This window comes from Agelaius phoeniceus, chromosome 4 (genome assembly GCF_051311805.1).
Source record: "Agelaius phoeniceus isolate bAgePho1 chromosome 4, bAgePho1.hap1, whole genome shotgun sequence".
Classification (NCBI taxonomy): Eukaryota; Metazoa; Chordata; class Aves; order Passeriformes; family Icteridae; genus Agelaius; species Agelaius phoeniceus.
The window spans coordinates 73067818-73080629 of NC_135268.1; the positions used below are offsets into that span (position 1 = coordinate 73067818).

The 12812-nt window shown below is 55.6% G+C and overlaps 1 protein-coding gene across 1 annotated transcript; it reads right to left on the reverse strand.

Annotated features, from left to right (window-relative positions):
- Positions 1-415: 415 nt before the first annotated feature.
- Positions 416-12027, reverse strand: LOC129121016 (shootin-1-like). The gene is made up of 16 exons (XM_077176645.1): positions 11904-12027; positions 11223-11281; positions 10535-10595; positions 9844-9938; positions 9584-9710; positions 7840-7916; positions 6752-6833; positions 5105-5199; positions 4539-4685; positions 3449-3563; positions 2773-2881; positions 2570-2619; positions 2139-2248; positions 1998-2051; positions 667-953; positions 416-431 (listed from the first exon to the last, which is right to left on the reverse strand). Exons 1-16 carry the CDS (start codon positions 11941-11943, stop codon positions 416-418), a joined length of 1524 nt encoding a protein of 507 aa, XP_077032760.1. The 5' UTR covers positions 11944-12027.
- Between the last annotated feature and the right edge of the window lie 785 nt (positions 12028-12812).

Consider the following 12812-nt stretch of genomic DNA (forward strand, 5'->3'; position numbering starts at 1 on the left):
CCCATGGAATTGGTGCCCATGGAATTGGTGCCCATGGAATTCCCCATGGAACTGGTGCCCATGGAACTGGTGCCCATGGAATTCCCCATGGAATTGGTGCCCATGGAACTGGTACCCATGGAATTGGTGCTCTTGGAATGGTTTCCCATGGAATTGGTGCCCATGGAATGGTTCTCCATGGAATGGTTTCCCATGGAATTCCCCATGGAACTGGTGCCCATGGAATTGGTGCCCATGGAATTGGTGCCCATGGACTGGTCTCCCATGGAATTGGCGCCCATGGAATTCCCCATGGAATTGGTGGCCATGGAATTCCCCGTGGAATTGGTGCCCTTGGAATGGTTTCCCATGGAATTCCCCATGGAATTGGTGCCCTTGGAACGGTTTCCCACGGAATTGGTGCCCGTGGAATTCCTCATGAAATTGGTGCCCTTGGAGTTCCCCAAGGAATTGTTGCTCATGGAATTCGTGCCCATGGAACTGGTGCCCTTGGACTGGCTTCCCATGGAATTGGTGCCCGTGGAATGATTCCTCATGGCATTGGTGCCCATGGAATTCCTCATGGAATTGGTGCCCATGGAATTCCCTGTGGACTGTTTTCCCATGGACTGGTTTCCCATGGAATTGGTGCCCATGGAATTCCCTGTGGACTGGTTTCCCATGGACTGGTTTCCCATGGAATTCTCCATGGAATTGGTGCCCATGGAATTGGTGCCCATGGAATTGGTGCCCATGGACTGGTTTCCCATGGAATTGGTGCCCATGGAATTGGTGCCCATGGACTGGTTTCCCATGGAATTGGTGCCCATGGAATCGGTGCCCATGGAATCCCCCGTGGCAGCGTCCAGGGCCCGGCGGCGCCGCTCCAGGATGGATCCCAGCTCCAGGGCCGATCCCAGCTCCCGATCCCGGCTCTGCCGGCTGCGCCTCCGGCTCGGCCTCCGCAGGGCACCCTGAGACACACGGGGTCACCGGGGGGACACCACGGGGACAGCGAGGGGGACACAAAGGGGACATCGAGGGGGACGTCGAGGGGATATCAGGAGGGGTCTCAAGGGGACATTGAGGGGACACCGAGGGGGACATTGAGGGGACGCCACGGGGACATCAAGGGGAGGGATAGATACCAAGGGGACATCAAAGGGACATCAGTGGGACGGATGTCAAGGGGACATGGAGGGGACACCACGGGGACACTGCAGGGACAGCATGGCAACACCATGGGTGTACAAAGGGGACATCTAAAGGGGACACCGTGGGGACAGCAAGGGGACATTGAGGGGACAGCGAGGGGACATCAGGGGGAGGGATATCGAGGGGACACCATGGGGACAGCAAGGGGACAGCGAGGGGACATCAGGGGGAGGGATATTGAGGGGACACCGTGGGGACAGCAAGGGGACATTGAGGGGACGGTTGGGCAGCACTGTGGGTGTACAAAGGGGACATCTAAAGGGGCACCAGGGGGACAGCAAGGGACACCGCGGGGACATAATGGGGGCAGCATGGGGACACCAAAGAGACACCACAGGGACACCAAGAGGACATCAAGGGGGCACTGAGGGGACATCAAGGGCCACCAAAGGGACACAAAGGGGACACCACAGGGACAGAATGGGGACACTGCAAGGACAGCATGTCAACTCCATGGCAACACCATGGGGACACCATGGGGACATCAAAGGGACACCAGGGGGACAGCGAGGGGACACAAAGGGGACATCATGGGGACACCAAGAGGATGCCACAGGGATGGCAAGGGGACACTAGGGGGACACCATGGGGGCATGATGGGGACATTGAGGGGACAGTGTGGGGACATCAAAAGGACATCAAGGGGAACATCATGGAGACATCATGGAGACATCATGGGGACACCATGGGGTACCAAGGGTACACCAAAGGGACACTGAGGGGGCAGCATGGGGACAGTGTGGGGACACCGAGGGGACACCAAGGGGACACTGAGGGGACACCAAGGGGACAGCGCTGCCCACCAGGATCCCCTGCAGCTCCAGCGCTGCGCTCCTCCTCTTGCTGGCTGTAGAGTCCTGCTGGGAAATCAGGAATGGCTCAATCCTGGGAATTCCTGACCCCGGGAGTGCCAGGCCTGCCAGCCCCGTTGTCCCCATTGTCACCTGGCACGGGGGTGGCCTGGCCCTGGCCGGCCGCAGGACGATCCCGGTGCGGATCCGCTCCAGCATCTCCTGCACGGCCCTGGCACGGATGTCCTCGGTCCCCGAGTCACCTGCCAGGGTGGCACCGTGTGTCACCTCCCCCCGTGCTGGGGACACCGCTCGGGTCACACTGAGGGTGGAGCTGTCACCTCCCCTGGCAGTGCCACCCTGTCCCCAGATCACCCCCAATGGAGCTGGGGGACCCCTGGAGTGCCCCCTGTCCCTGTGACACTTTGGGGACACTCCTGATGTCACCCACCCCCCCCCCCCATCCCGGTAACACTTTGGGGACACTCCCGATATCCCCACCCTGGTGACACTCCTGATGTCCCCACCCCCAGCCTGGTGACACTCTGGTGACATTCCCGATGTCCCCACCCCTCAGGACTCACTTTGCTCCAGGTTTTTCCGCACCTTCCTCTGCCTGAGGGTGGCCAGGGGGCTGCGGGGGGGACAGGAGGTGACACCGAAGGGGACAGGAGGTGACACGTCTGTCACCCCATCCCCTCCCCTCTTGGGACGGGGTGGGGACAGCGGTTTTCCAGGAACATTCCGGAATGCTGGCCGGGAGAAGCCGCTGGGATGTGTCACCTACTCGGCGGGGACGGTGGTGGCAGCGGGCGGTGGCAGCGGTGGCGGCGGTGGCACCTCGGGGTGGCTCTGGGGTGGCGGCTGCTGCGCCAGCTGCTCCCGGAGGGACCCCACTGGAATGAGGCAGGATCGGGATTGGGGATCCCTCTGGAATTGTCTGGAATCCCCCCTGGAACCCTCTAAAATCCCCCTGGGATCCCCCTGGAATTTCTCTGGAATTTTCTGGAATCCCCCCGGAATCTTCTGGAATCCCTTTGGAATCCTCCCTGGAATTCCCCTGGAATCCTCTGAAATCCCCCCTGGAATCTTCTGGAATCCCTTTGGAATCCCCTATGGAATCTTCTGGAACCTTCTGGGATTCTTTTGAATCCATCTGGGATCCCCTCGGAATCTTCTGGAATTCTCCTGGGATCCCCTCTGGAACAATCTGGAATCATCCCTCAGAATCTTCTAGAATCCCACTGGAATCCTCTAAAATCCCCCTGGAATAATCTGGAATTCTTGCTGAAATCCTCTAAAATCCCTCTGGAATTCTTTGGAATCCATCTGGAATCTTCTGGAATCCCCCTGGATTTTTTCCCTGGAATCCTCTAAAATCCCCCTGGAATCCTCTGGAATCCCCCCTGGAATTCTTTGGAATTTTCTGGAATCCCTCTGGAATTCCACGTGGAAATTCCCACCTTCCTTCTCCAGCCCTTCCAGCCTCTCCCTCAGCTCCCGCTTCTCCTCCCGCTCCTCCTCCAGCGCTTCCCGCGCCCGCTGCAGCTCCTCCCGCTCCTGCTCCAGCTCCTCCTCCTGTGGGAATGCGGGAATTCCGGGATCTGGGAAAACCCCAAGGACGGCGACGCTTCCCCGACCCTAAAATCGGGGATTCGGGGAAAAACTCCCGGCGGGTTTAAGGGCAAATCTGCCCTCGCTGTGGGATGGGGTTCCATGGACAGCTTGGGAAATCCGTGGAAGGAAATCCATGGAGGGAAATCCATGGAGGGAAATGCATGGAGGGAAATCCATGGTGGGAAATGCATGGAGGGAAATCCATGGAAAGAAATCCATGGTGGGAAATGCATGATGGGAAATGCATGGAGGGAAATCCATGGAAAGAAATCCATGGTGGCAAATCCAAGGAGGGAAATCTGTGATGGGAAATCCATGGAGGGAAATGCATGATGGGAAATCCATGGAGGGAAATCCATGGAAGGAGATCCATGGAGGGAAATCCATGGGAGAAAATCCAGGGATAGAAATCCATGGTGGGAAATCCATGGAGGGAACTCCATAGTGGGAAATGCATGGATAGAAATCCATGGAAAGAAATCTGTGGTGGAAATCTGTGGTGTGAAATCCATGGAAGAAAATCCATGGAGGGAAATCCATGGTGGGAAATCCATGGAAGATCCATGGTGGGAAAACCGTGGAGGGAAATCCATGGAAGGAGATCCATGGATAGAAATCCATGGAAAGAAATCCATGATGGGAAATCCATGGAGGGAAATCCATGGTGGGAAATGCATAGAGAAAGGGAAATCCATAGACGGAAATCCATGGTGGGAAATGCATGGAAGGAGATCCATGGATGAAAATCCATGGAGGGAAGTCCATGGTGGGAAATCTGTGGTGGGAGATCCGTGGAAAGAAATCCATGGAGGGAAATCCATGGAGGGAAATCTATGGAAAAGCAGCACTCCATGGAATAATGGGAATGGAGGGGTGGGACCTGGACCCCGCTGTCCCCTCCCCGTGATGTCCCCAAGCTTGGGGACATTCCCTCACCCGCTGGCGCCGTTCCTGCCGCGTCTCCTCCAGCTCCCGGCTGAGTTTTTCCAGTTCCTGGAACGCTTCCAGGATTTGGGAATCGGGCGCGGCGCTCCTCAGCAGGATGGAGCTCTGGCGCTTCGCCTCCTTCTGCTGGACCAGCATCTGCGAGCGCGGGTGTCACCGCGGTGTCACCTCCCTGTCACCTCCCTGTCACCTCGGTGTCACCCTCTGGAGGGCCTGGCAGTGAATCCCGCCCGGCTCCATCCCTGGAAACCACACTGGGAGAATCCTGGGATCATCCCATTCCCTTGGGATCACCCCGTTCCCTCGGGATGGGTGCCAGGGATGTGCTGGGACACCCCGTTGTCCCCTCTGTGCCACCCTCAGCAGTGTCCCCAACCTCTCAGTGTCACCTTGGTGTCACCTTCTGGAGGGACTGGGTGGCTCCATCCCAGGAAACCACAGCGGGAGAATCCTGGGATCGTCCCATTCCCTCGGGATCACCCCATTCCCTCGGGATGGGTGACCCCACTGCCACCTCCGTGCCACCCCCAGCGGTGTCCCCAAGGCCTTGGTGGCACCTGGTGGGCGAAGGCCTCGGCGTGGCAGCGCAGGTCCTGCTCCAGCTCCAGCTGCTCCAGGGCCTGGCAGTAATCCTGGGTGACAATCTGGGACACTGCGGGGACAGCGGGGTGGGAAAGGGTGGGAAAGATTTGGGAAATGGGAGGGAAAAGGGTGGGAAAAAGGATGGGAAAAAGGGGTGGGAAATGGGGGAAAAAGGGTTGGAAAAGTGTAGGAAAAGGGGGAAGGGAAAGGTGGGAAAGGGGGGAAATGAGGGGTGGGAAATGGGGGAAGGAAAGGAGAGGGAAAAGGTTAAAAAAGGGTGGGAAAAGGGGAAAATGAGGCGTGATAAGGGGGGAAAAGGGTGGGAGAAGTTTGGGAAATGGGGAGAAAAGGGTGGGAAAAGGGGAGAGGGAAAGATGGGAAATAAGGGAGGAAAAAGTGGGAAAGAGGAAATGAGGGGTGGGAAAAGGGGAAAAAAAGGGGGGGAAGGGCAGGAAAAAGGTGGAAAATAGGGGAGGAAAGGAGGGAAAGTGGAAGAAAAATGTGGGTAAGGTTTGAGAAATGGGAGGGAAAAGGGTGGGAAAAAGGATAGGAAAAAGGGGTGGGAAATGGGGGGAAAAGGGTCGGAAAAATGTAGGAAATATGGGAGGGAAAGGTGGGAAAAGGGGGAAATGAGGGGTGGGAAATGGGGGAAAAAGGGGTGGAAAAAGAGTGGGAAATGGGGGAAGGAAAGGCAGGAAAGGAGGGGGAAAAGGTTAAAAAAGGGTGGGAAAAGTTTGGGAAATGGGGGGAAAAGGGTGGCAAAAGGGGGGAGGAAAGGTGGGAAATAGGGGAGGAAAAAGTGGGAAAGAGGAAATGAGGGGTGGGAAATGGGGTGGGAAAAGGGGGAATGAGGGGAGGGAAATGGGAAAAAAAAGGGGGGGGAAGGGCAGAGAAAGAGTGGAAAATGGGGGAGGAAAAGGGGGGAAAGTGGAAGAAAAGAGTGGGGAAGGTTTGAGAAATGGGAGGGAAAAGGGTGGGAAAAAGGATGGGAAAAAGGGGTGGGAAATGGGGGAAGAAAAGGCAGGAAAGGAAGGGGAAAAAGGTTAAGAAAGGGTGGGAAAAGGGGGAAAATGACACATGGTAAGGGGAGAAAAGGGTGGGAAAAGTTTGGGAAATGGGAGGAAAAGGGTGGGAAAAGGGTGGAGGGAAAGGTGGGAAAGAGAGGAAATGAGGGGTGGGAAATGGGGTGGGAAAAGGGGGAATGAGGGGTGGGAAAAGGGGAAAAAAAAGTGGGGGGAAGAGCAGAGAAAGAATTGAAAATGGGGAGGAAAAGGGGGGAAAGTGGAAGAAAAGAGTGGGGAAAGGTTTGAGAAACGGGAGGGAAAAGGGTGGGAAATGAAAAGGAAATGAGGTGGAGGGAAAGGGGGGAAAAGGGTGGGAAAGGAGGTGAAAAATGATGGGAAAATGGGGGAAAAGGGTGGAAAATAGGGGTGGGATAGGGAGGGAAGAAGGGTGGGGAAAAGATGGGGAAAAAGGAGAAAAAGGGGGAAAAAAGGGAGAAAAAGGAGGCAAAAAGGAGGGGGAAAAGGGGGAAATGAAGGTGATGCCACCACGGGCAGCTGCCAGCCGTTGGTTTGGGGTGGCACCGGTGGCACTGGAGGGGACATGGGGACCCTGCTGACCTCTCTTGAAGGACCTCAGTGCCCTCTGGCTGGCGGCCAGGGCTGCCCGCAGGCGCTGCTGCTCCTCCCGCTCCAGCTCCAGCTGTGCCGGGAAAATACAGGAAAATACGTGAGAAATCTGGGAAATATCCGGGAGGAAATCCGGGAGAAAATCAGTGAAAAATCCATGACAAATCCGTGAAAAATCTGGGAGAAAATCTGGGACAAAATAAGTGAGAAATCCATGACAAATTCGTGAAAAATCTGGGAGAAAATAAGTGAAAAATCCATGACAAATCCGTGAAAAATCTGGGAGAAAATCTGGGAGAAAATCAGTGAAAAATCCATGACAAATCCGTGAAAAATCTGGGAGAAAATAAGTGAAAAATCCATGACAAACCCGTGAAAAATCTGGGAGAAAATCTGGGAGAAAATCAGTGAAAAATCCATGACAAACCCGTGAAACATCTGGGAGAAAATAAGTGAAAAATCCATGACAAATCCGTGAAAAATCTGGGAGAAAATCTGGGACAAAATAAGTGAAAAATTCATGACAAATCCGCAAAAATCCGCGAAAAATATCTGGGAGAAAATCCGGGAGAAAAATCTGGGACAGATCCTCAAAAAAAATCTGTGAAAACGTCATGAAGAATCTGTGAATAATCAGGGAGAAATCCAGGAGAAATCTAGGAGAAAATCTGTGGCAATCCCCAAGAACTCGGTGAAAAATCTGGGAGAAAATCCGGGAGAAAATCTGGGACAAATCTGTGAAGATTCGTGAAAAATCCAGAAGAAAATCCGTGAGAAAATCCAGGAGAAATCCACAAAAATTTTGTGAAAAAATTAGCAAAAAAATCTATGAAAAATATGGGAGAAAATCAGTGAAAAAATCCATGAAAAATCCACAAAAAATCTGCAAAAATCTGGGAGAAAATCCATAAAAAATCTGCAAAAAATCTGTGAGAAATCAGCGAGAAATTAAAGAAAAATCCACGAAAAATCCGTGAAAAATCCCACCCTGAGCCCTGGGACATTGGGGGTGGGGCTTAATCCCAAAAATCTCCAAAATCCCAAAAAGGGAAAGGGGGGTGTGGGTGGTTTTGGGGTACCTGGGTGTGCAGGTGCTGCAGCTGTGCCTGGAGGTCCCGGTGCTGTTCCAGGAGCTGGGAGAGATCTTCCTGTGGAGCTGGGGGAAAAGTGGGAATGAGGGGTGGGAAATGGGGAAAAGGGGAAAAATGGGGGGGAAAGGGGGAAATGGGGAAATTGAGGGGTGGGAAAGGGGAAAAAGGGGGAAAAGGGGGGAAAAAGGGGGGAAAAGGGGGGAAAAAGGGGGAAAAAGGGGGAAAAAGGGGGAAAAAGGGGGAAAAAGGGGGAAAAGGGGGAAGGGGAAAAAGGGGGGAAAGGACGAAAAAGGAGTGGGAAATGGGGGGAATGAGGAGTGGAAAAGGGGAAGAAAAAGTGGGAAATGGGGGAGGAAAGATTGGGAAAAGGGGAATTGAAGGGTGGGAAATTGGGGTGGGAATGAGGGAAAGGGGAAAGGGTGGGAAAGGGAGGGAATGAGAGGTGTGAAAGGGGGAAAAAAGGGGAAAAAAGGGGGTGAAAAGGGGAAAGGGGGAAAATGGGGGTCAGAATGAGGAGTGGGAAAGGGAGATAAAAAGTGGGTAATGGGGAGGAAAAGATTGGGAAAGGGGGAATTGAGGAGTGAGAAATGGGGAATGAGGAGCTGCAAATGAGGGGGAAAAAGGTTGGGAAAGGGGGAATTGAGGGGTGGGAAAAGGGGGAGAAAAAGAGTGGAAAAGAGGGAAAAAAGGGATGGAAAGGGCAGCGCAGCCCTCCCGGAGCGGAGCCCCCTGGTCACCCCATCCCAGCTGTGTCCCCAATATCCCGACTGGAATCTGCTCTGCAAGGGGATCCAGCGGGAATGAGGTGTGACAGCGGGGTGGCGCCCCTGGGACACCCCAAACACCCCCCAGGGATCATCCTGGGGTGGGACCAGGGCATTGGGGGTGTCCCCATGCGGTCCCCAGAGGCTGCCAAGAACCGGAAGCGGCACCTTGGGAAAAGAGGATGGGAAAGGGGAAGCGCGAGCGGTGTCGGCGACCGCGGTTGGATTTCGGTGTCGCTTTCGCTTGGTTTGACCCAAAACGGGGCTTGGGAACGGCCCCAAAACTCGGTGTGGGGACAGTCTGGGATGTGGGGACATTGGGAGGGGACAGCGGGGCAGGGATGGGGTGGGGTGGGATGGGATGGGATGGGATGGGATGGGATGGGATGAGATTGGGATGGGATGGATGGGATTGGGATGGGATTGGGATTGGGATGGGATTGGGATGGGGTGGGATGGAATTGGGATAATTTGGGGTGGGTTAGGATGGGATTGGGATGGGATGGGATGGGATGGGATTGGGATTGGGATGGGATTGGGATTGGAATGGGATTGGGATGATTTGGGACGGGATAGGATATCATGGATGGATGGATGGATGGATGGATGGAACAGAATTGGGATGGGAAGGAATTGGTATGATTTGGGATGAGATGGAATTGGGATGAAATGGGGTGGGATAAAATGAGATGGGGAGGAAATGCAATGGGATGGAATGGGATGGGATGGGATCCATGGGATGTGATCCATGGGATGGGATGGGATGGGATCCATGGGATAGGATCCATGGGATGGGATAAAATGAGATGGGGAGGAAATTCAATGGGATGGGATGGGATGGGATCCATGGGATGGGATCCATGGGATGGGATGGGATGGGATGGGACGGGATGGGATGGGATGGGATGGGACAGGATCCATGGGATGGGATGGGATGGGATCCATGGGATGGGACACCTCAGGCTCACCTGGGAGCTGGGCAGGGGTGGGTGACTCTTCCAGGGCCACCCCTGTGGGTGTCACCTCCTCTGGGGTCACCTCAGGGGTCCCTCTGGGGCTCCTGGCCAGGCCGATCCTCTCCAGCTGCGCGTTCTCCTGCTCCACCAGAATTCCAGAATCCCAGAACTGGGGTTTCCCCCATGGCCCTCGAGCCGGGCATGCCCCGAGGCTGCCCCAGCACCTTTATCCCCATGAAGGGACAGTTTTGGGGACCTGTCCCCATCCCCACCTGGGCACTGAAGGCCTGGGCTCGCTGCCGGCTCTGCTGCTCCAGCTCCACCTCGGTGTCCAGCGCCGCCAGCTCGGCCAGCAGCGCCTGTGACGCTGAGGGTGACACCGGTGGTGACATCGGGGATCAGGTGCCACCAGTGTGCCCAGAGCCCAGCCAGGGCACCCAGGGGTGGGGCTGGCACCGAGCCGGGGTGGGGATTTACCCCAGGGGGGTGCCAGGGACAATGGGGACACGGGGATGGGACAATGGGATGGGACAATGGGGATGGGACATTGGGATGGCACATGGGGATGGGACACTGGGATGGGACATTGGGATGGGACACTGGGGATGGACAATGGGATGGGACACGGGGATGGGACATTGGGATGGGACACTGGGATGGGACACGGGGATGGGACACTGGGGATGGGACACTGGGGATGGGACATTGGGATGGGACACGGGGATGGGACACTGGGGATGGGGCATTGGGATGGGACACGGGGATGGGACATGGGGATGGGACATTGGGGATGGGACACTGGGGATGGGACATGGGGATGGGACATGGGGATGGGACATGGGGGTGGGACACGGGGATGGGACACGGGGATGGGACATTGGGATGGGACATTGGGATGGGACACGGGGATGGGACATTGGGATGGGACATCGGGATGGGACACCAGGAATGGACAGGGCTCACCTTGCTCCAGCTGGGCCAGCCGAGTCTCGGTGTCATCTGGCATTGGATCCAGGGGCAGGTGCTATGGTGGGAAAAACGGGAATGAGGCTCTGGGTTGGCATGGAATTCCATCGGCACGGAGTTCCCTTGGCACGGCCGTGACAAATGTCACCGTGTTGGCACAACGTGGCATTGTCATGGCACTGAATGGCCCTCGGGATGGGATTCTGTTGGGATGGAGTGGCCCTTGGGGTGGAATTCCATTGGGATGGGATGGGATGGGATGGCCCTTGGGATAATGCCCTTGGGATGGGATTCCATTGGCACGGCATTCCATTGTTTGGCACTGGCACCGCTTTTGGCACAGAATTCCATTGGCATGGCATTCCACTGGCATGGAATTCCACTGGCCTGGCACTGGCAGGGTATTCCATTGGAATTCCATTGGCACTGGCAGGGTATTCCATTGGAATTCCATTGGCACAGTCAGAGTATTCCATTGGCATTCCATTGGCACTGGCAGGGTATTCCATTGGAATTCCATTGGCATTCCATTGGCGAGCCCTGAGCCACCTGGACACCCTCAGTGCCAGGGATGCTGTGCCTGTGTTACCCCCAAAATCCGGACACAGGGCACCCCCCCTTCATCCCCCTGATTTATGGGATCAGGAAGGGGAAATCCAATGGAAAACGAGCCTGGAAGTGATACCTGTCCAAGAGCTGCCTCTTCCTCCTCCTCCTCCTCGCTGCTCCCGGACTCCAGGATGGCTGTGGTGACACCAGGGGTGACAGTGGGGGACAGGACGGTCCCTGGCACCCCTGAGTGTCCCCTCTGCACACTGGGACACAGCCCTGGGGTCCCCCATGTGGCACTGGGGACATCCCTTGTCCCCAGGGTCCCCGGCTCCCCCTGGACCGGTCCCACAATCCCTGATCCAGTTGTGAACACGCTCGGGAATCCAAATCCCAACCCTTTTTCCCAGGACAGGACCCTCTCCCCAGCCAATCCCCCAATCCTGAGGAGGGAAAATCACCCCCAGACCCCAAATCCCACTGGTGATTCCCCCCAAATCCCCATTCCTGAGGAGGGAAAATCCCCCCCAGACCCCAAACCCCACTGGTGATTCCCCCCAAATCCCCATTCCTGAGGAGGGAAAATCGCCCCCAGAACCCAAATCCCAGCCCCCTAACCCCACTGGTGATCCCCAAAAATCCCCAATTTTGTGGAGGGAAAATCCCCCCCAGCCCCCAAATCCCAGCCCCCAAATGCAACTGGTGACCCCCCAAAAATCTCTGAATCTTGAGGAGGGAAAATCCCTCCAAACCCCAAATCCCAGCCCCCAAACCCCACTGGTGATCCCCCAAAATCCCCCACAAGGTTCCCCCTTACCCGTGAGGTGTCCCCCGACTCCGTCCCCAATCCAAGCCATGCCTGGGGGTCCCCAAACCCCCGAGATTTGGGGGTGCCTCCCTTTCCCCGGCGCTGCCTCCTCGTTCCCTGACAGGGAAGTGAAACCACCCTCCCCTCCCTCTCCCCTCCCCTCCCTCTCCCCTCCCTCCTCCCGAGAGGCCCCGATCCCAACGTGGGGGAAGTGAAACCCACAGCAGGATGTTGGGGTTTTCCATGACGAGTTTTCCCCTGAAACACAGAATTATGGGGTTTTGGGGAGCTGCAGTTCAGAGGGGGGTCAGGAACTGCCACTCCAGGGGTTCCCAGGGCGGGAATTCCATGGCCATGGAAAGGAAATGTTGGAGAACAGAAGGGTTTGGTGACCACGGTTGTTTATTCACCAATAAAAGAAAAGATATTTTTCCCTGATTGTAGGAAGGGGGATCCAACTGTAGGAAAGGGGAGTTTTCCTCTAAAATACAGAATTATGGGGTTTTGGGGAGCTGCTGTTCGGGTTAGGGTCAGGAACTGCCGCTCCAGGGGTTCCCAGGGGTTCCCAGGGCAGGAATTCCATTGCTCATGGAAAGGAAATGTTGGAGAACAGAAGGGTTTGGTGACCACGGTTGTTTATTCACCAATAAAACAAAGAGATTTTTGCCGATTTTAGGAAGGGGGATCCAACTGTAGGAAAGGGGAGTTTTTCCCCTAAAACACAGAATTATGGGGTTTTGGGGAGCTGCAGCTCGCGGTGAGGTCAGGAGCTGCCACTCCAGGCATTCCCAGGGTGGGAATTCCATGGCCATGGAAGGAAACATTGGAGCACGGAAAGGTTTGGTGACCACGGTTGTTTATTCACCAATAATAACAAATTTTTTTGCCAAAGATTTTAGGGAAGGGGGATCCGATTGC

Coding starts and splice junctions, on each gene's coding strand:
- LOC129121016 (XM_077176645.1), bottom strand. CDS start 11,943: ATGGCTTGGATTGGGGACGGAGTCGGGGGACACCTCACGG. Junction 7,917..9,583: donor CACCCCTGCCCAGCTCCCAG/GTGAGCCTGAGG, acceptor CTTTTCCCCCAG/CTCCACAGGAAGATCTCTCC. Junction 6,834..7,839: donor TGCAGCACCTGCACACCCAG/GTACCCCAAAAC, acceptor TTCCCGGCACAG/CTGGAGCTGGAGCGGGAGGA.